The 27,155-nt window shown below is 43.0% G+C and overlaps 1 protein-coding gene across 3 annotated transcripts in view; it reads left to right on the forward strand.

The window, feature by feature from the left end:
* The window catches only part of LOC125018799 (Kv channel-interacting protein 2-like), an 81,163-nt gene that overhangs the window by 28,205 nt on the left and 25,803 nt on the right, over positions 1-27,155 (forward strand). The window contains exon 1 of one of the 3 annotated variants that reach the window (XM_047603150.1): positions 8,978-9,327. The exons of the other annotated variants lie outside the window; for them this stretch is intronic. Within the exon in view, the coding sequence (XP_047459106.1) occupies positions 9,240-9,327 (88 nt within the window). The 5' untranslated portion in view covers positions 8,978-9,239. Of the gene's footprint in view, positions 1-8,977; positions 9,328-27,155 lie in introns of those variants that run through there. 3 annotated transcript variants of the gene reach the window in all.

Below are 27,155 nucleotides of genomic sequence, written 5' to 3' on the forward strand. Positions count from 1 at the left end.
CGCTCTGATCTCCGAGTCGCAAAACACCTGCTGCCTGTCTGAAGGCAGGCACGGAGGGAGAGGGAGAGGGAGAGGGAGAGGAGGAAGAACAGCCGACAAGCAGCCGAGAGGTTGGGTGTGACAGACATGGGCTTCTGAAGAAATACAGCGTGCCTGTGATATGTGATAACATGTAAAACAAGAGTGGAGGAAGATAAGGTGAAGGAGAAGACACTTTAGGAATATCAGAGGTCTTTTTGTCGCTCGTAACGTTTGACGCCTACAAGCGTGGTGCTGGTAGCAGCGTGTGACTTGGTGATCCTATTTTTCAGTGTTAGGCTTGGCTGACTGGCTGGTGTCTGGTAATAAACCCAATGTGAATGCCACAGGAGCTCCCCTGTGGGTTATTTATGGACTCCACGGCTCAGTGATCCATTCCTTTGCTTTATTCTTTCCTGTTATTTGTCAGTTTTGTCTCCCTGGGGTCCGTCCCCTTTCCATCTCTATCTATCCATACAATAGTAGCTTCATCCCTAGATTTATCTAAAGGAATGCTAGAGAGGCTCCCAAAGGGCAAAAAAAATAAAAAATAAAATAAATCAGAGATCAGTAGAGTGTTTGTGTAGTTTTAATGAACAGTGGAGAGTCAAGTCTCTATTATTTTTCGCTGCGTTCCAGTTTCAGGTGAACCACGGCGACGGTGACCAGTTTTCATTCTTCCTGATCAGTTCCCGGCATCGTCTCCTGTGTCTCCCGTGTCCTTTTTAAAATTCTTGACCACAGCGCGTCCTCTCATGACCTTTCAGCTTTTTCCAGCATTGGACTGATACAGATTGACAGATCACTCCCATGCCCAGAGCAAAGAGTAAAGCAGAAGTCTGATCCTCACAGCGCCATGGCTACAATGCTGTACTTCAAAACAACTGCCAAGATTTGAAATGAAAAGAAACAAAAAGCCTTTATTTACATTCTTGAATCTGTGATGGGTGGACATCTCTCGATAGCCTCATTCTGAGTTGTTCATTGGTTAAATGCTTAATGTTTAGTATCAAGGTGGAAAAATTTAGCTCCTTTCTTGTATTTATCCAAAAAACTGAAATGCAGAGACAAAATATATATATATATATATTATATATAATAAAAAGGAAATTATATGAGGTACATTTATGTTTGGAGACAAGTTTTTTTTTTTTTTTTTAGAATTTCAACAGCTGTTAGATTTACTGGTCTATATCTGCCCTCTACTGGTGGACACTGCTTAGTACAGGCACTTATCAACCCTTTGCAAAATTCCCCCACAGTGGAATAAAATAAAGGATTGTCTTATCTTAGATTGCCTGTGTGTGTATAAGTACTGGATGAAAGATGAATGGACAGCTGTCAGAGGACAGAACCAGATTAGTGCTGCTGGGTTTACACATATTTCTTTTATTTATTTATTTGTAATCTAAATTAAATTGTTACTCTTCAGTTTCTGCAACATTTAATGCAGTATTTGCATTTTATCACATTCTCTATCCAAATGAGATGTGATGATGGCCTTTTTATTTTTAATTTTTTTCCCCGTAAGGGACAGTTAACTGGGAGATAACATCAAGAAAAAAAGATCAGACCCAGGATACAGGAATTAGTCTGCAGTCTTCTGGCAAAAACAATCAGACCCATAGGATCTTACAGGCACATATGCTCGCACGATGTTTTCTCACCCCCACGTAAAGAAATATTTATTTTGCTATCTGTGTACTCTTATGTCTTGGACAGCTTTTGATGAATATTCATTAGTGTTAATCCGGTGTGCTCTACAGTGACATTTCTCTCCCAGCTGGAAGAAGCACGCGTCATTAGTTAGTTACAGAGTTTCATTTGTTGTCATGAGCCCCTCTTCCTCCGTGGTCTTCAGTGAAGTTCGAAGTTTAAATGTGTGTTTTTGTGAAGCTTGCCCCGTGCCTTCTCTCAGCCCATCTGTTTGCCCTCAGGGCTGATGACGACGACGACTCAGAGAGTTGTGGCTGTGCAGGTTTCTGTCTGCAGATGGCAGCAGCGCCATGGAGCTCGAGTCCTGGCCGTTCTGCGTCTGGTCGGCCTGTGGCTACGCTGCTGGAATGTTTGATAAAGCATCAGTGTGTCGCTGGCGAACATCAACCCTGTCTGTCTCATTCTCTTCTGAAGAAACTAATATATCAGTTGCTTCAAAATATTTATGTATGACGACTTCTTGTGATCGACCCTAGGTGTGAGTGTGAGCGCGAATGGTTGTTTGTCCATGTGTTAGCCCTGCGATAGGCTGGTGACCTGTCCAGGGTGTACCCCGCCTCTCGCATCCAGCAACCCCTGCGATCCTAGTGAGGATAAGCTGTAGTAGAAGAAGAGGTGAGACTTCTTGTAATCCCCATATCACAAGTATAGTATACTGCTCCTTTTCCAGATTATTCCTACTGGCTGATATTTCAGTGATATTTCATCTTATATACATGAGGAGCCTATAAAAGCATAAAGCATCAGTCTCAATGGATACAGATGATTGCTGTTTTTTTAATGCAACTATAAATATATAACGTCCACCATCTCAATCTGTGCAGCTAACGTCTTAGGTATTAAAAATGTGCAAATACTTTCTAATTTATAGCTTTCTTGAGGTTGTGTAATGTGTCACGATCCACTGTGATTACCAGTTGATGGGCTCCTTTGTGAAGAGGCAGAGGTGTTCAGAACCGATCACCGGCGGCTGCGGCACAAAGCTTTCCAGACAGATTTCTGTCTGACTTAATCTCCTCTTGCTCTGTCATGCAAATGCGGGCAGCTAGTTACCACTCACCGCTCGGCCTCGGGCGCCGTGAGGAATGCGCGATTCTCGGCCGATCAAACGGCGGATTGCGTCGGATGGTTGGCTGAGCCGCGCCGGTGACGTTTATTAGTCAGAGAGGCTTGATGCATTCAGACTGTGCAGAATAATCATAGCTCTAGCCTCGTTCATGCCCGCGTGGGACTGATCTGATTATTTAAAAATGTCTGCTAAATGAAGATTCCAAAAATAACACCTGAGCCTCACCCCTGACACTCTCAAGTCTCAATATCCGAGAAACTGTCGTCTTCTAATTCCTTCCTCTGTGTCTGATTACTTATTCATGTTTTCAATTTATTTATGTAGTGGGAGTGGGGCGGCTCAGGTCAGCAGCGGCAAATGGATGCGAGGCTGATTTGCACGAGTGGCAATGTGAAACTCAAACATACTTAGAGGTCACAGATCGCCTCGTCCCGTCATAATGAAATGAAACTGGAGATTACACACACATGATTTATGGGTGTGGAAACATTTTATTAAATCAGGATGAGATCTAACTGGACGTGGGCGCTTCTGTGACCTCCTGTACTAGTCTACAGACTTGACTCGACTGCAGCTTTTTGCCCTCGCTTTTGTCTCCTTTCCAGTCAAAGTGCAGTTGCTCTCAATTGAACAACCCGCAGGGGACGTTGAGGTCAAAGTCCAACAAACTTAAAGAGGGAGAGGATTCGGTTATAAACGTTCAGGCTTCTCTGCCTTTTTCTTTGTATTCAGGACTTAGCCGTCCCTGAAGACGAGTGTTTCCACCTGTGCCTCATTCTCTCTTTCTCCCTCTTTCTCCTCTCCTTCCCTCCACAGTCACATGTTCCCTGTGAATAGACTGCTGAGTGGGTTTCACCAGCTGGTGCCTTTGCCTGCCACATAAATAGTGTTAAAAACAAATGCATGTGTGTGTGTGTGTGTCTTTGCCAGATACTTGAATTGAGTGTCAGTGTCACATCTGCCCTCCAATATTCCTGTGGGCCTCCTCTGGAAGCCTATACAGACTACTGCACCAATTCCAAATCTGAGGAATATCATTATGTTATCATCACTACCGACATGCACACATACACACGGACACACGAAGTGTGTCTGTCATAAAAAAAAAGAATTCTCTGCTTTCAAATGTCATTCGGTTCAAACTAACTGGATTTAGAAAATGAAAAAAAAAAAAAAAAAGAACTGTAAAAGAAACGAGGCAAGCGGGTGAGGTCCGACAGTCAGGTAGATGTATCCTTTACTCTGGGTTTCCTGGCTCCTCGAAGATGTTTCTGACAGTCACTTGATGGTCAGGGCAGGTGTTACGGCTCCAGGGTCTCTATCCAAATGTTGGCTATAATCACCCCGACAGCTTGCAGACCTGGAGCTTCACCAACAGGTCAGTGGTGCAGCAAGTGTGCCTGCTGCTTATCTAATTTTTTTCTTGTCTGTTTGACCTATAGCTGTCTGCCTCAATGTTCCTCCTCCCCGTTATTATACCTTTTTTTTGTGCCTTCACTGGCATATCAAGACAAACACTATTTTTATTCCTTGCAAGAGGAAAGCACAGTTAAGAGCAGCTGGCTTGTGACTGAAGTCTCAATTAACATATCAGCAGGGAAACGCAAAAAAGGAAAAGCTTTTGTCAGCTGATAATTGGTACTAAAAGGGCCGGCAGCGTGACACGTTTTGTCCTCAGTTTGCATTTTTTTGTAATATTTGATAATGGACTTTTATGCTAGATTCACAACGTGGACACGTCGGTGGTGGTGAGTCAGTTTCATAGATGGAAACACTTAAAACAGGCTGTGAAAACAGGCGGGTAAGTTTGACAAACATCATAGACGGCATGGGGCAGCCTCCCACTTCAGCTAATTCTAATCACCTCATTCCTACCCTGTTTCCTGTTGGCTAACCGTCTGCTCGTTGCTGACATTGTGTAATTATACCACTGCTCAACTGACGGGGCCTCAGTGTTGCGGAAAAGCTCGACTGCATCCTCCGTAAAACCTGTCAGGTATCTGCAGAGCGTCTGACAACTTCCACCTCACCCACAGTGTCAGTGGCTGGAGATGAAAGAGTTTGGTGTAGAACTAAGTAAAGCTCTTCGAGGAGGAAGACGGGGCCCTGAGTGACAGCTAACAGAGAAATCAAACCGCTTTCCCGACTTCAAGTCTGAGTCACAGTTGTGGCGCAAATCCTGGAATTAAATCCTTATATTAAAGTGGTTGAGGTGTCCTAGCAGCGGAAACAGCGTTGAGGGCTAAAATAGTTCTGTGAAACAGTAGCATTTATATGGATTTATATATATCCAGTAGGCAGGGCTTTTTTCCTGAAGTGACATAAAATTATAAAAAGCTCCTGTTTATCATTTGTCAGTCGCCGTTAATATTTCTCAAGATGCCACTAATCTTCCCGACTGTGCAGCTTCGTCATAGGACTTTGGCTCAAATGCCGCAGGGGAGATAATCGAGGGTTTGTGTGTAAATGTGTTAGAACACATATTTGAGTAAGGATTATATTATTGTTTAAATATCTCTTTTCTTTCATAACTATTAGGCATGAAGTGATCAGACTGGAGCGACGCCACTTAACTCCAGCCAAGTCAAACATGCCCAAAGCTGTTTAGTTTAAGTGGAGCTAAAGCCGTTGGATGACACTTAGACAGAAAGCAGCCCTATCTGGAATTAACTGTAAGCCTTTATAAAATGTAAATGTAAATATATGAACATGTTTATTTCTGCTATAAAGTTAGGGAAATTAAGAAACTGCAAAAATTATTTTTTTTGCACTTCCATCCAAAATTGTTACTGCTTAGTTGGTTAGACGTGAAGGTCCAGTTGACATGAAAACCCAGAAAACACAGCCAGGGTAAGGTCATAACCCAGTGCTAGACTGTTATCAGCTTCCAGCGTAGGATAGCCATTGAAGTTTGGTTGGGAAATCAAAATCTAATTGGTATATGAAAACCCAGCGTCAGGTTAATGTCAGCTTGAATTTTGGTTCGAAACATTTGGATTATGTTAAAGTCCAGTGTTGGAGAGACGTTATATTTTGGTTGAAAGTGAAAAATGGGTTGACATCAAATCACAACGTTGTGTGACGTTCAGATATCATTAGTATAGATGTGACGTAATTAACGTACTGATGAACCAAATTAGCACAAAGAGTCTTTGTTGATAGTTTTTTATGTATACTTTCAAAATCAACTAGAGATATGTTAACAAATTTTCTCAAAAACTGTATGGAAATGTTTTTGTCCGGGGCATATGTCCAGCAGCAGGTGATAGCTGCCACTGTTTTCTTTATTTCCTGGTCCTTCCTGGTCACTCCCTGAAAGAAATCATTTGAAGAGGTAAATCTCTGGGGGATACAGGATAAGATAAGCAGTAAAAGCTCAAAGTTGCGCACATCCTTTTGTGCCACTGTTGTTGAAAACAAGCTTTTACAGGCTGCGATTTTTCAAAAACTACTATTCGCAATCACTGTCAGCTGGCTACATTCAGAACCATAAAATACCAGTAGCTCTCTTTTTTATATATATAGATATAATAGGTATTTGCAGGTTTGTAGTGTCCTGTAAAATATTTGTAGTTGTAATATGCAACCCTGCTGCTAGATGCCACCAAATCTTATCAACTGTTTAACTGAGTAATCACATGATCTTAGATTGCCTTTCAGTTTTTATCATTAAGTCGGTTTGTTTTACTTTGTGTTAATATTTTCTCTGTTTTTTTTACTGCCTTTATTCATTATAAATGTAAATAATTAATTTAGACTATATGCATATATGCAATATATGAGTAATTTAACACAAGGGAGGACTTTACGGAGCTTAAACCCTTCAACATCAGATCTACACCCTGTGCCTTCCATTGATCGCCTGTAATCCTTCACCCTGATTACTCAATCCATCAATTGACCTTCAGTTTTTACCTCTCAAAGCGTAAACTTAGGTGCAAGACTGTGTCTTTTTAAGAGATCTAACAGACTCTATTATTTATAGGCATGGAGAGATGAGACGTGGAGGTGAAAGCATGGGTTTTTGTGTGCGTCGCATTGATCCTAACTTACCTGATCATGAATGTGTCCGTGCTGATCATCATCAGACTGAGAACAATGTGCAGTTTTACAACTAGATCTACAGGAATGATAAATGACCTCATGATTTGGCATTTGTTGTTTTCTTGGGTTTTCTTCTCACCAGTGTCGTACGGATGACACCATATTTTATAACTAGACATCCAGTGAACTGGCAGGATTATAAAGATTTGGACTGCAGCTGACTGCTGTCCACTCCACTTGCCCACACAACACAAATATACCTGTGGTGCAGTGAGTTTTACTGTGGATGGTTTAATGCTGTGCAGTGTTGACTGTGTGGCCGCGGTGAACCAAAAGAAATTGTACAAAAGACTGGGAGATAATACAACATCGCTATTTAATGATCTATTAACAGCAGATTTACATTTTCTTCGTCTTAGCAGGTCATTTGTTTTTACGATCGCGATTTATCTAAATCACTAAATGTTTTGCGCTGGGTGTCAAGTAGCTGTTCGGCTGAGAACAGAGCCGATCGGAACATTAAAAGTGAACCAAGACCGAGAACGTGAATATTGGAAAATGAAAGTAATGAGCAACAAGGCTGGGGAGTGGTGCAGTAGCCATGTGATGCATTGTTAAAATAGAAAAATTGATTATAGCCTTCTTGATCTAAGAAGAGTTACCAATTAAAACATCTAGTGCCCATACTATACAGCGTATAGCGGTTCACTGCCTGCATTGATGTGTGAAACCAAGAAGCCGGGAGGCAAAATTAATAATTACTAACTAATCCTTGAATCATCATCCAATACTGAGTCTGTGTTAAAGTCTCCCCCCTCCCCCACGCGTTCTTTGCTCAGCATCAACTCCTTCTGTGTTACTTTACTCAGTTTGACAGTGACTGCACGTTGACCTCTTTTTGTGACTTAGAAATGAGAACACAACACAACACAACACCGTGCCAGTAAAGCACGAGCATTTAATGGAAGCGTCTGACTGAAACACGATTGATTTCCACTCTGACCTGAAGCACAGGTTGCGTATGTATGTGTGTGTCTATGTGCCACTCAGCCTACCAGAGGGATCTATGGAGGGAGTCTGGCGTTGCTGTGGCAACGGTAATCACTTTTAATTCAGCATCAGGGAAAAAGAGAGGGAATAAAGGTGGAGTGGCAGTGGTTTAGTAGGGTAATGTGGGAGGTGCTGAGGGACAAACAATAGAAATGTGACACCGGGGAAAACAAGGTGAGTGCGTTTCCTTGTTTCGTGACTCTCTGAGTGAGACGGAGAGTAGAGGCTGAATGAAAAGAAAAAAAGCTTTACATAAATACCTTATTTTTCCCCTCAGCCGCAAAGGATTTAAAAGCTCCTCCTCCCGCTTCTCCCCTCTTCTCTCTCCTCCTCCTCCTCCTCCTTTGCTGCCAGATAATAATCATCGACTGCTGCTTGCATTTGTTCAGCAGCCTCTCTCTGTTTTGTTGAGCCTTTTCTATCTTTTTTTTGAATTTCACCTCACCGCGGAGAAAAGAGGGAGAGATATTAATTATGCATTCCCCCTTCTGCCCTATCCCCACCTCCCTACCTGTCTCTTCACGTTTCTTCACTTTTCCCTTTTGCTGCGTCTTTCCGCCCACTTTCCATCCCTTCCCTCTCTGTGATATGAGTACCATTAATGAGCGAGGGAGAGGCCGACAGACTGACAGACACAGACAGACGGACAGACAGACAGACAGACACAGACAGACGGACAGACAGACAGACACAGACAGACGGACAGACAGGCGATGTGTGTGACGCTAATTAATGGGTTTGCTTTGTTTCCTCTGTCACTTTGCTCAACCTCCTGCTGGCTCAAACATACACAGAGCTGTCGTCTTTATGAGCCACGAGTGGAGGAAAAATAGAAGGGGAAAAAAATAGCATCAACAACATGTGCAGCTAGAGCAAAACCACCACCTGCCACTCAAGCCGGCCTCCTCGTAGTATACTCCTCTCTCACACACAAATACACACACGCGCACACACGCTCTGACAAGTGCGCCGGTCCGTAATTTTCCTGCCACACTCCGCTTCCAGCCAATGAGAGGCTGGAACGGCGCTGCTCCGAACGTGAGGGGGGAGGAGAAAGAGTGCCGTTGGCTGATTGACAACCAGCGCCCTACAGGTGGAGAGAAGCTCGGAGAGGAAGGGAGAGAAGGGGTGAGTAAGGAGGAGACGAGAAGCAGCGGTAATCAGACTTCCATATACACACACACACACACACACACACACACACACCTACACACACACGCACACTCACACACACTCACAGTGCTCTGCTCCTCCCCTCCTACCTTGAGAGCTCGCTTCCCCCGGCAGACCAGCCAACGACCAACGCCGCCGTCCCTACCAGCACCTCCACAGCTGCACCAAGATGAGCCAGTGCCGGAAAAGGTGCAAGAGGCAGCTCACCAAGGTGGCTCGCTACTTCTACCGCTTCCTCATGGGAACTCTCACCCAAGGTAGGCAGACAAAACTTCCTCACCCAGAGGTTTGCCTGCGGGTCCGCTTCTGTCCTTCTGAGTGCAGAAGCAAAGGGGACGCGGTCACACCTGAACTTTTTTTGTGCATTTTGAAGAGATGAGTCTTGAGATGAGATCTTTGGAGACGGGTCAGCCTCCTGTCTCAGTGGCTCAGCTCGTTTTCAACCTGAATGATGCAAAAAGTAGATGCACTTGTCATCTTTTTAGATCCAAAACATGCACACACACATTTTAAAGAGCGTGAGTGGCAGTCTGTGTTAGGACATCCGAGTGCTTTCTTTCTATCTGTAGACGGTGAGACCATAGCTGAACATGATTCTCATTATTCCCTGCATGATGTGTGCACTCTGTGCACTCTGCGGAGCGAACACGGCGTCACTTTGTTCAGTTCTTTCCGCTTAATGACTGAATCAAAGATCAGGACACATGGCGAGACTTACAAAGCTGCTGGTGTTAAGTGACTCTTCCCAACCTTCGATCTGCCTTTGGACTCCCTCCCTCCTCCTTCCTTCACAGCTCTGCCCTTCTCTCTCCTCCTGTTCCCTCTCTCCGCCAGTCAAACAGATTGCTCCCTGGAAGCATGTGCCATTCCACCTCCATTGATGAACTCTCAGTGGGAGAAAGACACACACACACACTCAGCCTCTTTATCCTTCATCCAGCTCTCAGTTTGACATCCACTCACCCATCCTCACCCTCCTCTCCTCTCTCGCTCCCTCTGTACACTCACGCACAACTTTATAATGCTAATCTGTGCACCAAGATTAGAATAAGTTGTACAGGCAGTTTCAGGTTCTTTTCATAGAGCTCAGAAGCTCTTATTTCCCACATGCTCTTTAAGCTTAGAGCCGGCCGGATAAAGTGTCCTTTGTAATGCTGCCTATTGACAGCCTGCTGCTAAGCTTTACACCCATTTTTTCCTTTTCTTTCTTATGAGTGATAGCGAGCGGCAGCGGTGCGCTATTGAATCCCCGCAGTTGATCCTGAGGGTGGAGGTAACGCTGTGTTTAGATGACCTTGTCAATGGAGCGGCGTGTGAATGCTAATTTGACGTCCGCGCGAGCTCATCTCCACCCTGGCTTTTCTCCTCGTTATCTCTTCAGACTGTGACATCTGCAGAGCTCCGCGTTCGTGCTCTGAAAGCGGCACGGACACGGAGCACGCGCACACACCCTGCACACATGTGTAACCCATGTGAGATCACGTCTCGATCGAAGCGATAACGCTGGCAATGAGAACGCGCTGATGAAAGCTGATGGTTTTAAACGTTTTTGGCAACAATCACACAGTACGGTTGACGGACACTGTTTTATCTAGTTGGTGCTCGGCCACATCCACTGCAGAAAAATTTATTTATTTTTTTTTAAATACTTTGTAAAGGCCCAGGGACTGATGTGTTTAGTAGCTGAATGACACTGATGGTTCAGGGAAGTAGGAAAGCACAGATGGGCTAACACAACATTGGTTTCGGTGGATTTCTTGACAAGTCAGCACTAAAGCAGGAAGGATATAAAAAAACAAAACAAAACAAAAAACTCAGTTATCGTACTGAACTTTTAATAAAGACATTAAACCACTAAAAGCACAGATATGCACTTTTAATTAATAATAATTATAAAGAGGATCATTGAAAAGATTTGTTGCTAATTTTCCCTCATTAAGATGTGTGCATCGTTCGCATACACACAGACACATCTATAGAGGCTATAGGAACATCACGGCGTTTGACATGAGGCGTGTAAAACAAACCATTCACTGTTTAGACAGCTAACTAGGGACCGCAGACCCATTCGCTCCCATCCATGAAGTATTTATTAAAAACACTGCGCGTATGTGTGTGAGCGTATGCACATACACATCCTTAAGTTTACTCAGAACGGAGTTACCATGACTACTGGCTCCTGCGTTTCTGTTCCAATGGGAGAGAAAGAGAAAGAGATGTCTGTCTCTGTGCAGTGGGAGCCGGGGAGGGCTGAACTGTATAATGGCTCTGCCACGTAGGGATTTCATCAAGGCCATTCAGAGTTTGGTATTTGTGCATTGTGGCATTTTTGGCTGTGCCATGGCGCTGAGGGACGTGCCATTTAAGTCGGGCGTGGAGAGACAGAATTTGCTCTGCCGTCAAACTGTGCACGAACCCTAACAGCAATTTAACCTATGCAGAAAAGGACTCGTGACATTACCGAGGCTCCTGGCTAATTGGTGGTTTTATTCCACCTCGCTGGATAAAGCCAGCGGACCATGCTGGGAATCTTCTTCCGTCTTTTTAATGTCTGCAGATATCATACAGTGTGTTCCTGCATAGACTACAGTGGCTATAATTGATTCTGCCAATGCAATTACAATTTATTCACACACTGCTTTCCTACAATGGACACAAGGCTCAGGACCTGGATTATTTCTGGTTAAGGCCAGTGTTGTGTGTGTGTGCATTACTGAGGAGAGTCATTTTGTAATCACCTTTTTTTTTTTTTTGTTTTTTTTTTTTTTTTTTTACACATTGCCCACTAATTAGTTTGTTTCATTAGGTGCTGTAGGGGAAAAAAGGCCATGCTTGTGTACGTGTGTCCTTATCTCCTCTGGCCCTAGAGCTTTGTTTGTGTCAATTTACCTAATAGTGAGACAGTTTAGAGCAATTAAGATGTTTTAAACAAACATATTTGATCATCTAGGAACACTCACACTCACGTGTACTGTACATACATGAAAATCCTACATCCACCATCTCTCCCCTTTCACTTTTCTTTTGCACAACGATATCTCAGTCTGTACCTGTTGTGACTTTGGCTGAATAGAATCCATGTGAGCCCTATTGATCTGCCCTTTAAGTATGCTCTTATCTAACACAAACAGGCCGAGCTGACAGCACAGGTCCTCTCGCAGTGCTTCCTATCGCCGTCGGTGTCACATACCTCCGCTTTGTGTCATTATGGCATCTTAACGACACATAAAGGAGACTACGAAGCAGTGGAGCTTGTCCTTACATGATGTAAAAACATGCTGTGAGTTTGACATGCAAATAAAGATTGTCCACTGATTTAAACAGATATATATTACTGATCATTTTATGCTAGTGCATTTGTTTAGTTTACATGCTAAATAAAATGATCTGCTACGATAAATGCAGTTGCATGCCTCAAAATACAAACTGCTATCTAATTTTCTTTGACTGGGCAAAACGATCCTGCCCAGAAATCGATGTTTCTTCCTCCTTCATTGACAACACTAAATTCAATGAATAGAAGAAGATCCTCCGCTTTGACTGGAGCTACCCACATCTATTCCCGCTTTGTTAATCTTTTTTTTAAGTACGTGTCTGTAAAACTCGTGGTTGTTTTTTGTTTGGCTGAAACTCGTCACCTGATGTTTCATCCCACGTGAGGTTGTTTTTATTCCAAGGAAAGAGACGATCTGATCAAGCGCTTATGTTACGCTCTTGAATATGGTTAGAAGAAATCACAGGAGGGATTTACAGGAAGAACTTACGGCTTATACATAATTTAAAAAAAGTAAATGATGTAAAAATCAGATAGCTTGTAGGATACTAAAGAACATAATTAAAAAAATAATGTATTGTACAACATCCAACCTTATGTGTCAGAAGTACAGTAGCTGGTGGTAGTACTGGTGTGAGGGAAAAACTCCTTGAATCCCCTGAACACCGTGTAGATGATGAAACAGCAAGAGATCATATCACAGGTACATTACACAGACAAAAAATAATGACAAATGTGACACCTATTTAAAGAAACAGTACTAGTACACAAGCTTTTAGTTTTTAAGCACATTCATGAATTTCTACCGAATGAATGAATGTAAGCTTAGCCTTTATACATTATATTGTGCATGTGCTTGTTCTACACGTCAGAATGACTTATCAAGTGGCATTTTTCTTGACTGCTTCTCACTGGCTTTGACAATGATTTCATAATCAAGCCGTCAAACAATCCAATCTGTCCTGATTATTGGTATATTTTCAGCTCATTTCCATTCATGCATTTGGAAACAGCTGGATGCATCTGAACACACACTGCTTCTGTTTTTGCTTAATAACAAATTATTGCGCTACAGTCATTTTCACAGGGACAAACTGCACCCTAATAACTCGATTCCACAGTTACACAAACACATTATTTTGGCTTGAAACTAAAATTTAATTTACATTGACTTTAATGTGAGCACCTACACACTGGTGCTCATTCTCTTCAGTGGGTCAATAGGATGTGTTAATTCTTGCAGAGAGTAGCTTCCTTTCTCCATTACCCAACCTGTCTTACTACAAAAGACTTTAACAAGGATGCCAGAGTATAGACTACACGTGAGCGCCAAGAAACGGTGCCATTCATTTCATTTTTCATACTGGGTGTCATTTGTTAGGGGCTCTGACACTTTTCCAAATGAAAATGGCCGTTAATCTTCCTCTAAAGGCCATTAGAACCTCAATATTTTCTAATTAATAATGTCTCATTTCTTCTCTTGTGTGCTGCTTTGCGTTTCTGCTGCACTGCCATCTACATTTCACACCCAGTGGAAGGTAAATACAAACGCATCGAACTCAGATTCACTCGCATACGTCTCTACAGGCTCTGTTTTTCAGCTGTACTACCTCGAAGCTGATTCTCTTTGCAGCTCACTTCTGGCCATAACCAAAGAGACTTTGTTATCAGCCTTTCACTTATGAATAAAAGATGTTTGTTCTGAGCTTTGGCGTCACCGTAGAGATGGGGCTGTGTATTTGTGTGTGTACGGGATGGGGCTGCCATTACATTTTAACGTGAAAACTCTGTAACACTGTTATTCAATGAGGCGTCAGCGTGTTTGCAGTTGTAGGCCACACTGACTTACTCTTTTAGGACCATAGCAGATGGCCGTGATTTTGAGTTTTATAAGCTTCCACGCCCAGAGGTAACGTCAGTCACTTTCTGATTAAACTTGTATGTTGTGAGATGTATTAAAGGGGACATCAGATGCCTAGTTCTACAAGTTGATATGCTACTTTATGCTTTTGGTAAAAATTCTCAATGATTTTGTTAAACAAACATATAATAGAACCTCCTGGTAGTGTTGCTTGGCAACCGCTCAGCGGATGAGTACAACAGCAGGACACCCTGAGACCACATCAGTCCATTTATGTGAGTTGAACCTAGAACAAGAGGAGACCCTCGAACAAGTTTGACAAAAAAGGTTTGAAGGAGATATTTTTCAATGGTTGATGAACTTAATGCTACTTAGCCACCAGTTAGCATCTGTTCGCTACCTGGAGGTTTGGCGGACAAGCGCTAACTGAAGGATGAAATGAATGTAATGTTTACCTTATTACATTTTATTGCCTGTCTCTTAACTGTGTCTGTGGTGCAGTTACGATAATCAGATTCCCAGTAAATGTACGCTAAGTAACGCCACTTTGCTCTAGTTTCTCCCGGAGCTGGGGGTTCGGCGTAAATTTGCCCGTGAGCCTTTACAGGTGAAGCACAGAACTTGTGCGCCAAGCTTCATTGTCGATGTGTATTCGGTGCCTGCTGACACGAAATGTGGGTGTGCTAGCATCGTCATTACCTGCGTACAGTGGAAGAAGGGGGCGGGTCTTATGTCTAGATGATCTACATAACACATCTCACAGTTGAAACAGTATAAACTCTGCGTCTGCACTGATAAGGAGAAGCTATACTGTATAATGACAATAAAGGACATTCTATTCTATTCTATTCTGACTGCAATCATCCAGGTCATGTTATATCCAAAAAACATTTAAAAAAGCAACTGGACCTAACGAGCCATTGTGAGTCAGAGGCTTGAGACCGGAGCCTGTGACTGACAATGGCTCGTTAGGGCACCATTCATAGGGAAAGGGGACAGGGACAAACAGTCCCCCACCCTCAATGGGATGTGATGGGTGAGTATCTAGCCGTCAAGTGAAATTAATTGCACCAGTTTCTGGTCAAGCACGTTTCTGACAGGTTATACCCACAGCTGCTCAGATGAGTGGCAAAACATCCTTTCAAAACTCAACAAGACCAGTTGCTTTTCTAAATGCTTTTTGGATATGGATTTTTAGAAGCTTTTCCGAACAGACACACGTGCCCCACACCCTGCTAAATGTAGAAAAAAGGTCAAAAAGTGATGCACGTAAAATGACTGAGACGAGCATTTTGCATGTGCGTGTTTCCTCTGAACTTATCTCTTTCAAGCACCTGTGTAGTTTATTAAGTTTAGCAGTGTCACCTCTGCACCCCCCCCCCATCTTGTTTGTGACAGAAGTCATTGCACACATGTCCATCACTTCCCTCTCCTTTTGACATAAATTTCCAATTATGTCAATTTCCGCCACGATGAATAAAACATGTGGTGACTGTAATGCTAAATTCTGACAAGTGCTTGCGGGGGGTTAGCGTGGAGAATACTAAGCCATATTACAGAGTGTGGTAATGGCACTCACAGTGGGAAGGGAATTGTTCATTAACATAAGGGTAACTTATTCTAAGCTACAGTCCCCTACGTGTGTGCTTTTGCGTGGGGTGAGGAAGAGACACCCCAAGCAGGGTCTTGTCTCATATCAGTGCATAATAGGCAATATGAAAACCCAGCAGGAAGCAGCTCTGAAACATCGAGTCTGGACTGACACAACTCGCAGGGCAGAAACAGAGAGATATATTCAGATTCATTTACAAGATTTTGTTCCACTTCATTTGCGATTATTATTTCCCTGCCTGCAGCGCAAGTTTTGACAAGTGATTGTGTGACACAATAAAAAAAAAGAAAAAAAAGCTGTAAGAAAGTGAGAGAACAAGAAGAAAAAAACGCCTCACTCTGTGACGCCTGAGCACTCACACCCGTTTTGAGAACGCACTCGTTCATTGTCGCCAGACATGTGAAGATTCTCACTGAAATCATCTTTGCTTGCGCTGATCCGTTTCTGTCTGTTGTTGACACCTCGTGACTCGCACTTTCACTATGAAGATGAAAAAGTGGCCTAAAAATAAACTCCCCATGGAAGTTCAAGGTCAACGCGTGTGCAAAATATCTAAATTTAAAAAACTGCATTCCTGCTGCGCACGTGCAGCCAATTTTAAGCTCATCCCGTGGAAAATCCAGATCAAGTTATTAAAGGAAAAGCGACAGTTGGTTTGCAGTTATTTGTGCTCTCCGTGTATGCTGTGTAATCCTTCTGTGTATCTGTTGCTTGCTTCCTTATCCTTTGTTTTCTCTGGCATCAGTCCCACTGTTTTAGCCTAATCTGCTCCATGCTGTTCACATTTCACTCTGTCCCAAGCTGATTGAGTTGCCTGCTTTTCCTGTCAGATTCCGAACCATCTGTATCAGTGCACAGTTCCTACGTCTTATATCCACTTCAAACATGATTTATAGCAAGGTTAGTGGCGCCTCACCTCTGACCAGGGAGAAAGACAAGACGCTAGAAATGATAGGTGATTAAATTTCACTTTTCGCCAGCGGCTAAGTCCGGTATGAGCTGTATTTTAATTGGATGGCGCGGTACATCAGGCTGTTCCTGTCATCCCTCATCTCCCTGAAGAGGAGTTCTATCATCCTGTGCAGAGAGGCCTGTTGATCTTCAGCTGCTCGTCGGTCGCATTTACAGATGGATGCCATGTTCCTCTCGCTCCCCTCGCCCTCAGCCCGCCCCCCTCACTGCTTCTCTCTTCCCATGTAGTAACAGCTCTTCTTCAGCCCTGCGTTCAGCCTCTCCTCCCTTCACCTCCACCCATCCCTCCCTCATTTTTCTCCCCCCCTCACCAGAGAGGTGTGAAACATCACCTTCATCCATCATGTGTATATACACACACACACACACACACACACACACACACACACACACACACACACACACACACACACACATACACACACCTCACATGTGCTAAAAATAAACTCCTATTAGTAGCAGTCTGAGCGTGTGTGTGTGCGTGTGTGTGTGTATCTGGAGGGCAAGAGGATTGGAGGGTGGCAAAACTAGAAGTGACTGGTGGAGAAAGGGGGGGAAGAGAAATGCAATACACAGAGAAAAAGAGGAGAAACTAAAGGTTGCATCTTTCTCTGCTTACAGTAGATGTTATGACTTAATTGAATCTACTGGTTGAAGTAATGAATGATACCCTGATGCTTTCTAATATACACACACCATCCCCGAAAGTGATGAAATTACCTCCGTAGATTTGTGAATGATGTTTTAAAGGTAGATTCATGTGTGTGTGTTTGTGTGTGGTTATCAGGATGGGAGCCGAGAGCTGATTCTGACTTCCAGGGATGATCAACACTCTTTTAACGCTTTAATTGTTAAATTTTATGGCAGCCCCATTTTTTTCACCCTCTGTTGTCAGTCATTCTGTAGAAAGGTCATTGGATCCTAACCCTTCTGAAGAAGAAGACACTTTACACACTCACACTGGGCCGTGAGCACGGTTGCATCCAATCAATAGCAGGATGTGTAGTGGGTAGTCGGCTGCAGCGGTGGGTTGGGTGTCTTGCTCAAGGGCACTTCAGACATGGATAACAAGAGGGAAGAGCTGCTCATTCACTGCAAGGCCACACATTAGTCCTAATAGGAAGCCAATCTCGGGGCTGCTTCTCAAATCACTTGGGCAAAAGGCAGTGTACACCCTGGACATGCTACCAGTCCATCACAGGGCGAACACAGAGAGACCATTTTCTCTCAGATACTCATCTTTGTCTAGTTCACCTAAACCTGGACCTAAAAATGCATTGGAATTGTTTGTTACAGTTTAGTTTTGCTTAGTCAGATACTGCCTTTTCACTCTGTTTTAGCTGGAATATTAAGGAGGTGGACATAACCCCGGGTATTACACTAATCTTTGTGGTCAGATTTGTTTTTGTGTTTGTGTGCCTCTGTCCATGGTGCTGAAGTACAGCCTCACACAGGAGACACTCGTTGTCCTCTATCCGTATATTTTCACCTTCAGCAGTGGTTTCCGTCACATTGTGTTACTGTGGATTCTTTTTTTTTCTCAAAACTTGCTGAATGTGCGTCGTTAAGTTAATTGGCTGAAACGTCCATTAATTCATTAAATCATCCATTATAAATGCATATCAAGCTCACAGCGGCAGCACTCAATCAAGAACAGGCTGCGCAAACTAAAATATGTAAAAGAATGCACTGTATACTAATGTAAACACAATGAAACACTGCTGGGCTCAGAGGCGTGTTTGGATGGAATACATAAATACAGAAAAACAAACTCCTCTGTCCCTGTTGTTGACATCCGCACTCTCTCCTAAACCCACTGCATACTGCTGCATTTCACATATTCATTATCTTTCCTCAACTTTCTGAACTAGTTGAGCTCAGCCCAACATCCTCTATGACCTCTGTTTAATCGATGCATCGATAGTCTCTCTTCCCCATATATTTTTTCTTTCCCACTCCATCTTCCATTTCCTCTAATTCCTGTCTTTAAGAGCTGCTGCAGCATTGTCAGACCTCTAAATGTTGATGATGTTGAAATATATGCATGCGCATACAGCACATGCAAACAATGAGTTATGGAGTGCTGACAGGGTTGTGTGACATAGGGGGATGTCTTACTTTAAGACACACCTTTAACCTCAACAAGTTTAATTTTCAATTAGAATTTGAACCTTGCGTTAGGAGTTGTTTGCTGAATATCAAGAGGATCGGTTTAATTGTGCTCTCACTTTTATGCACGCTTAAGGGAGAATTCACTTGTATTAAGCAGCTCTCAGTGCAACCTCACTGTACCAGCCTGGAGGACTTTTTAATGAGCAACTGTCTCCTCAGGAAGACATGGATAAAGTCGGCTTATAACTGACCGTGATAACTTCACTGAAATGACCAGAGGTATTGAATGCAGAGCTAAAGTTTAAAGAACTAGGAAAATTGATCATCGGGCCAACAGTGAATCTTTCAGAGCTTAATTAGCAAAGACTCACTACCATAATATGGCCGTTTGTGTTTTTCTAATGTACATCATGATCAGCAGCATTTCTTCTGTCGACAAACACATTGGCCAGTTAAAGGAGTGAAAGGGAAAAACAAATATCTACTCCTGTGATGCTCATTACTTTGATTCTGGATCAAAGAAAATAAATATAAGTTGAAGGGGAGGAATAGATGTAGACGCTCACCACTGTTATAGTTTTTAATCATAAAGCACAGACTTTGTTTGTGTTGTACCACTTGAGATGGACAAACTCATCATAGGCACGCACCAGACTGCTAAAAGCCTGCATATATTAAAGACTTATGGCCCTGACTTAAAAATTCTCAACATTTAATTTACACCTTAATGACTCATTCTCAATTTTTCAAGTTTTCAGGAGAAATTTTTAGGAGTATTTTGATAAATAATTAATTTTCTAATCAGCTCTCTCCAGCCAGCCCCTCAGTCATTAGAAGCTAACTAACTCAATGGAAGTGCATTTTCCACCCTTCGTTGACATGTTCCTTTGGCGGCCGGATAAATTTACTGCTAACTATAGCTATCAGAGCAGTGAATAAATCCTGACTAACTATAGCTATTAAACACCTCAGGGATCTGTCAGTTACGCTCCTACTGCTGCGTGCACAATACGTATCCCTCTTTTCAGTGAAAAGGTGAGCCTGGAGATGAAAATGTTTTGTTTGATATCCAGAGAAGCGCTTTATAAGTAGTTCTAATAAAACCAGTGGATTATATTAGAACCGTGCATATGGCTTTTTCTTCATTATTAAAGAAGTTATTAGTTTTATGTCTTACCATAGCCAAATTATAAAGATTGCATTGGAATAATCTCTCATTTGCTGTGGCTGTGGTTAAATGGATTTTGTCATAGATTTATGTAGAGTAAATTCGGGCGAATAATTAAGCGGTGTAAATAAAACGCCATGAAAAACTCACAAGTAGAAGGTGTTCACTTTAAATCCAATGAAGAATAAAATTATTATAATAAAGTGAGAAATCTTAGAGCCAACAATTTCTTTGCTATTTGTGTTTCGAGCAAAATGTGCTGAGACCCTCAGTTGAAGGCTGTAGCTGCACTTCATCCATCAAAGCTGTGCTACTGTAAGAATGCTAAACAGGTACCACAAGGTATGAAAATGCTCGTCATGATCCAGGTCAACGATAAAATATAAATTGTATAATATTATATATGCAGTGTATATATTTGAGCAGATGGAGTATAATCAAAGAGTAGAACTGGTTCCATTCCTCTTCCATGCTACTTTATTTTTCTTCCATAATTTTTTTTTCCTGTGTGACTTTTTCTTTTTTTTTTTTTGTAATGGACAGCAGTGAATGGGAACAAAGACACGTTGCACATCAGGCCTATCCTCCAGGGAGCCCAGTGGTCAGAGGCACTAAAAGTCTGATGGGCCCCAAATGGGACGGAGCTGTCGCTTCTACTCAGCCACCCGGGCATGAGGAGGCCAGACCTTGGACGGGGACAACCTTGAGACACTGCTGCTGACCTCTAGTCAACACGACAGAGAGAGAGAGAGAGAGAGAGTAACAGAGAATGAACAGAGGGCGGGAAAGAGAGAGTAAATGAAGGGGAGATGGAAGGAGAGGTGGCGCAGAAGGAAAAGCATAGATAAGTGTGTTCAAGCGAAGTGATACAGAAAGAGAAAGGAGGAGGAATAATCTGGTGGAAACAGAACCAGGGAAAAAGGGAGAGACTGAAGATTCCCACAAACTTAAAGAGTGTGTGAGAATTATTATTATTTTATTACTTTTATTATATTATTTATTCCTTCTGCCTTCACATTTCTTCATTCTCACTACCTCTTCTTCCTCTGTCCTCAGACTGTCACGTATTTATCTCAGCTGGTTATGATAAATTCCATGGCGTGTCACAGCACATCCGCATTTTGCGCAAAGCACGTTTAATGAACCGTCCTATAACACATACCGCTCAATGTCGCAACTCGCGAAGATCTTGAGGATTTCAGGGTTGCAAAACATCATTGATTTGTTCAATCAAGACCAAGAATCATCGACGTAAAAGTACAAATGAAATACTTGAAATGCATTGAATAAATACGTAATCAGAGCAATAAATATCCTGATCAGAGGCGTCGTCATCATCATTCCTGACTGACAACCCCGAGTGTCTCTCCTCTATCTATTACTGTAAATGTGTCACTTGCTTGTCATTTTCTCAAGTGGCTCTGCATCAATTTATTGTCTGTCAGTCAGTTGTGCGCCCCAGAAAAGATTGTGTGCACGTGTTGGGAGGAGTGTGCGAGCGTGTCTGCGCGTGCGCCTCTAGGTGGAACAGAGCAGAGCTTAGTATACAAAGCAGATAAGAGGAGGAAGTTTCAGCGTAACATCTGTCTGATCAGTGCACACAAACACAATAAATGGCGCTGCATGGAAAAAAAAAATGGAAAAACTAATGGATAGCACGGCATCTTTTTAAGAGTAATTGTATTCCAGAAATGTCTTTGTACTGTTATTTTTTTATGGAAATTTGAAAGCTCCCTGTACGGAGCCACTTCACTGTAGTGGATTAAACTTCAATATTTGCTTTGTGCGTTTGAATCGGCAAAGGGAGCACAAAGAGGGGGAAAATGCATGGAAAATGATTGGTATCACATTATACCAACAGTCACTTTATAAGAGCAGCTGTTTTTCCATCTTACATTAAAACAGGGACAGACAGTATGTCACCTTCTCCATTATGAGTGTGTTTCATTTATTTGATTATTGTTTCACACCTACACATATTTACAGTATGTCCTTGGTGGAAGTCAAACACATTAGATTTATATTCATATGGAAAACACACTTTATAATACATGAATGTCTATCTTACACATTATGTTGTAGAACCTATGATAACCTTGAATGTGTGCGTGAGCGCACATGTATTATATGCACTTCAAGATTCATGCGGCTGCAACGTCATGTTCAACATTTAGAGCTGAACAAATGCTTCCAGGACCTTGTCATCCTCCTCCCCAACCTCCTCCCCCTCATCATCACAGTTTACCACCAGGTAGTCACCTCAACGGCGCGTCACACCCTGCTCTCAGCCGTAGCGTTGTTTTCAGCCCGTTCCTCCTCTTTGTTCTGTTGCTTTCCCGCTGTTTTGTCTGCTCGTCCGTCTGCGAGTCTGCATGATGTCAGTCTGACTCCGTCTCCATTTCCTCAGATCCAAGCCTTTTGTGTGTGTGCATGCGTACTCACTCACACAGACAAGCGTGCACACACACACGCACACACGCGCTCGGGTATGTGTGATCTCATCAGTTCCCACCTCCGGTTCTTCAAATCTGATTCCTCTCAGGGTTATTTATAGCTATGGATGCCCACTCCACTCTGTGCAGCGCGTCATGACCTATGTTCTTTGTGGGGAAGGGGTGCACAGCACTTAAAAGCAATTTTATCAGGTGTGAGATTGTGTGTCTGTTCTCTCCATAGCAGTTTTCCAGGAATTGCAAGAAGCGTTTTCTCTCTCGCCTGGCGGTTCAAGGTTTTCGGTTGAGGTTCACTCATTCTGTGTTAACTCTGAGTTCATATGGTGCGCAGGCGGCACAGTGACACTATATACATTCACTTTTGCAGAAAATAAAATGGCATAACTTCCCTTATATGCAGACACGCATGCAAATGCGAAACCAGTCAGACAGCTGATCTGGACAAGGATCAGTCACATTAATATACATGCTGCAGTATACAACGTTCGGCCACAACATTAACACCACTGACAGGAGGAGTGAAAATCGTTGATCATCTTGTGATAACAGAATGTTTGGACCTGATATTCATGTAGATGTTACTCAGACATGTACGACCCACCTAGAGCAGACCAGGCAGTCCCCACCCCACGGCAATGACACTCCTTGATGGCAGCAGCCATCCCCAGCAGGATGACACAAGCACTTACACACAAATGGTTTAGGAACAACTCAAAAAACATGAAAAAAAAGGGCACAAGGTGATTATATGACCTCCAAATAGATCCCAAACAAATAAAAATATATGTATTTTCTTCACTTTCTTCCTCTTATGGTACTTCAATGGTTGCCAGTATTTTTTTTTTAATTATTTTTTTTGCAGAAAGCAGCTATAGGTGTAAAAAGAGTCTTTGATAAAACTCTTAAAGCAGACAAAATATATACAGGGATCTGTTTCTAAGTAAATGATGTAACAGTTTTTGGATCCCATGCCTCCTTTCTCATAAACATGGAATGAGTGAAAAAGTAATTATGTTCGCTCTGCTCGTACATTTAAGAACATCCCATTGTGTGCTTGTTAGTCTGGATAATCCACAGCGCTGGCTGTCACTAGGTTTGGTTGAAGCAACAGTATTTCTGGCGACAGTGGCGATAGAAAATTATGCTGGTGTTAAAATATTTAAATGCGTGCTTTGAGTCACACTGTGAGAGTCCCATTCGCCTTAAGGGAATTGGGAAAAGTGGGAAGACGTGGTTAATTTGGGAGAGCCATCTTTTAAAACTCAGAGACAACTAAACCAAACCACAGAGGACGGTCATGGGAGTAGATTATCAACAACAGAGCAGCATGCATGATGAGAAAACTCGAAAACAATGTGATCATGACTGATCGTATTCCTGCAGGCAGGGATTTATTTGGCCGGACTACAAATAGAAACCTCTGCAGGCAATTGTAGTACAGTTACTTCAGAGATAAAAGAGTAGCGGGAGAAGGATTAGAAATAATTACCTTCGGGTAGGCAACTCTTATGTGAAATAACCCCTCTCTTTTGTGCATGTGTTTCCCAGTGTGTGCGTGCGTTTGTGTGTCTGCTGTGTGCGGAATATTAATGGGCGCCGTGGCTTGCATAGACACATGATGATGAGGTTTGACACGTCCCCAGTGTAATATCAGGGGTGCGGACAAGTTAACTGAAGCACGCGCTGCAGTTTGTGCTTGTGTGTCCACGTGTGCCTCTACATGTGTTACACGTGGATCAATACATTCAGAGGTACAATATAATGGATGAAATGGGAATGTCTGTCAGGGTCGCTTTTACCGATACTAGAGCTGTGGGAAAAGTGTGTGTGTGTGTATGTATATGTGTGTGTGTGTGTGTGTGTGTGTGTGTGTGTGTTGTGTCCATGACGACAGTCTCTCTCCCTCTGTCAGTCTATTTCTCCCTTGTTCGCCCTCTTTGGTGACAGTTGACAGGTTTAACACAATGGAGCATTTGACTTGGTCTGGCTGTCAGAGCCAATCCCGGCTTTCACTCTCCTCTCCTCTCCTCTCCTCTCCTCTCCTCTCCTCTCCTCTCCTCTCCTCTCCTCTCCTCTCCTCTCCTTTTTTCTCCATCTACATTATATCTCCCTAATGTAAACAACTGCTTGCACATATTGACTCACAGACATATCGGCCCTACTGTATGTGTGTATGTATGTGTGCGTAAAGATTCCTGATACCCATCTCGTTTATGTGCTTAAGTGCGTTTTTATGCTTGCTCATCAGTAGTGTGCCATTCATCCTCCCTGACTTTGGCCGGGTTGTGTACTGTATGTATGTGCAGCACAGGCAGATTTGTCCTTTGTTATAGTCCGGATCATTCCGTGCCTTTTGATCAGCTGCTGAATCAGCGTAGCGTCAGCCCCACACGCCTGTTGTCATTGTCCCATTGTCCTGTTTGTTCACTGAGACATTCATTAGACGCAGCGGGATGGGATGTGTGCCTAGCGACATTATTTGTCCCTAACTAGCCTGGCATGAGGCAGTGAAAATAATGAGTGATGAATACAGATGGAATTTGGTCTCTTCAACAGAGGAGGTGAGAAGATAGAAAAGATATTACACATGCTGCAATTAGGAGTTGGGGACAGGTCAGTCCAGAGTGCAGCTCAGGGTCTTTTTCCAAGGCTTTTACCTGCGATGAATGCATTCATAGATTAAACAGGTGACTCTCAGTTGCACCCATCCCAATATCAAGCCAAACCCCAAAGGCGCGCGGCTGCATGCCAGGCTACACACACACACACACACACACACACACACACACACTGCTCACTGCTCAGCCTCAGTGGATGAGATGATGTTGCAGAATTGGCACCAACTCAAAACTGCTGCATGCTTTTATCAGGTGAAGTTGAGATGCAAAGAGCATTTGAAAGACACGTGGTGCAGCAGCTCTTGGAGGATCATCCTTCGGAACATTCTCGGCAGAGTCAAGTTTGTGTGTGTGTGTGAATGAATAATCTTGGCGGCATGTGTGAGCTTGAAACACGTGTAAGTACTTTAATCTGCACTGACCTCTAGTGGAGGTTGATTGAAGTTGCTCTTTTTTTATTGTACCTGCCGTGTGTCCACCTAAACTTTAATATTTAAAGATTCTTTTCTGCGGCCTGTGTATTTCTAACACATAAATCTTTTTCTTTCTTTTTTTCCCCACTACTACTGTATTATTTTGTAATTCTCTTTCCTCTCGCACATTCTGTTGGTCCGTCTTTCTTCACCCACAGCCTTCTTTCCCATTCTCTTTCTTCTCTCCCGGTAGATTTCTCACCGTCCAGCACCTGCTCGCTGGCAGTGTGAAATTCAAAGTTCGCTCATCCTGCTTCGGATTCGTGGTATAAATAGTGCATTATTTATTTTGAGCCCTGCATATAAAATCGGCTTTTGTGTTTGCTTGCATATTTCCAATTTGGAAATTTCAGACATGTTTATTCTTCCGTTTCCAAAACAGCTGTGTGGCCATTTTCTGCTGCCGCACTTGTTGTTTGTGTGCCGTGCCAGCCCAATCGTGTCGCCGTTCCACGTGTATTGTGCCTTGTCATGGGGCGTAATGGCAACTAAAACGACGGTAGTTTAAAAGACACGCTGTCACTGAACATGCTAGAAAAAAATTACTGACATAGAGGCCCTCATTCACGGCCTTTGAATAGTTAATTGATAGTACCAGGCTGTTTTGTTCTTTTCAAAAGAGATCGTGAGGGGAAAAAAAACCCCAACATGCCTTATCGAAACAGGTGGTGCGCGACAGCATGTGTTTGTTCACGTATGGGCTCACACGGTACGTGGCGAAACCTTTATGTGTGTGATTACGCCCACGGAAGGAGGGGAAACTTGACTATGATACTGATTGCTTCTGGACATAGCTGCCTCATAACACGAAGTCGCACTCTGCCCGGTGATCCCGAGCGCTCACCTGCGTTGGGCATGCAGGCTTCTCAGTCAAAGGTCGTCCTGAGCGGCTCTGAAGGGGGCTTTGCGGGTTTTCATACACTCATCGTCATGTCAGTATTCCCACTGGCCTACTGGCTGTTTATGAGGAAAGGTGAGTGGCACTTTCTGTAACTGAGATTTAAGGATTAACGCTGACCCCAAATGTGTTCGTTCGCTCCTACATTATTATTACGCGCTTAGGGTGTAGAGTATGAGGCATACTTCCTGTCCTGCTTTTAATTATTCTTATTTTAATTTGTCTATAGAGAATATCTCAGTCTTGTGGAACTGCAGTAACACTTTAAATGGGGCAGACTTAGGAAATTAAGGCCACATCTCCCACTGTCCAAAGTCATGCTCGTTAGGCTCATTGGTGATTCTAAATTGGCCATAGGTGTGAGCATGAATGGTTTTCTGTCTCTCTGAGTTAGCCCTGCGATAGACTGACGACCTGTGCAAGGGTGAACCCCATCTCTTGCCCAGTGACAGCTGGGATCGGCTCCAGCCCCGTCTAGAGGACAGGCGGTTCTAGAAGATGAGATGGAGATGAGTGAAATGTTGAGATATATTTAAAGTATCCATACCTGTATTTGAATGTGTGGGCATGTATTCACTGTAGTTAAACTAATTACAATACAAATACATAAACAGCAAATATTAGTGAGTGAATTTAGAACGATT

This window comes from Mugil cephalus, chromosome 13 (genome assembly GCF_022458985.1).
Source record: "Mugil cephalus isolate CIBA_MC_2020 chromosome 13, CIBA_Mcephalus_1.1, whole genome shotgun sequence".
NCBI classification, from domain to species: domain Eukaryota; kingdom Metazoa; phylum Chordata; class Actinopteri; order Mugiliformes; family Mugilidae; genus Mugil; species Mugil cephalus.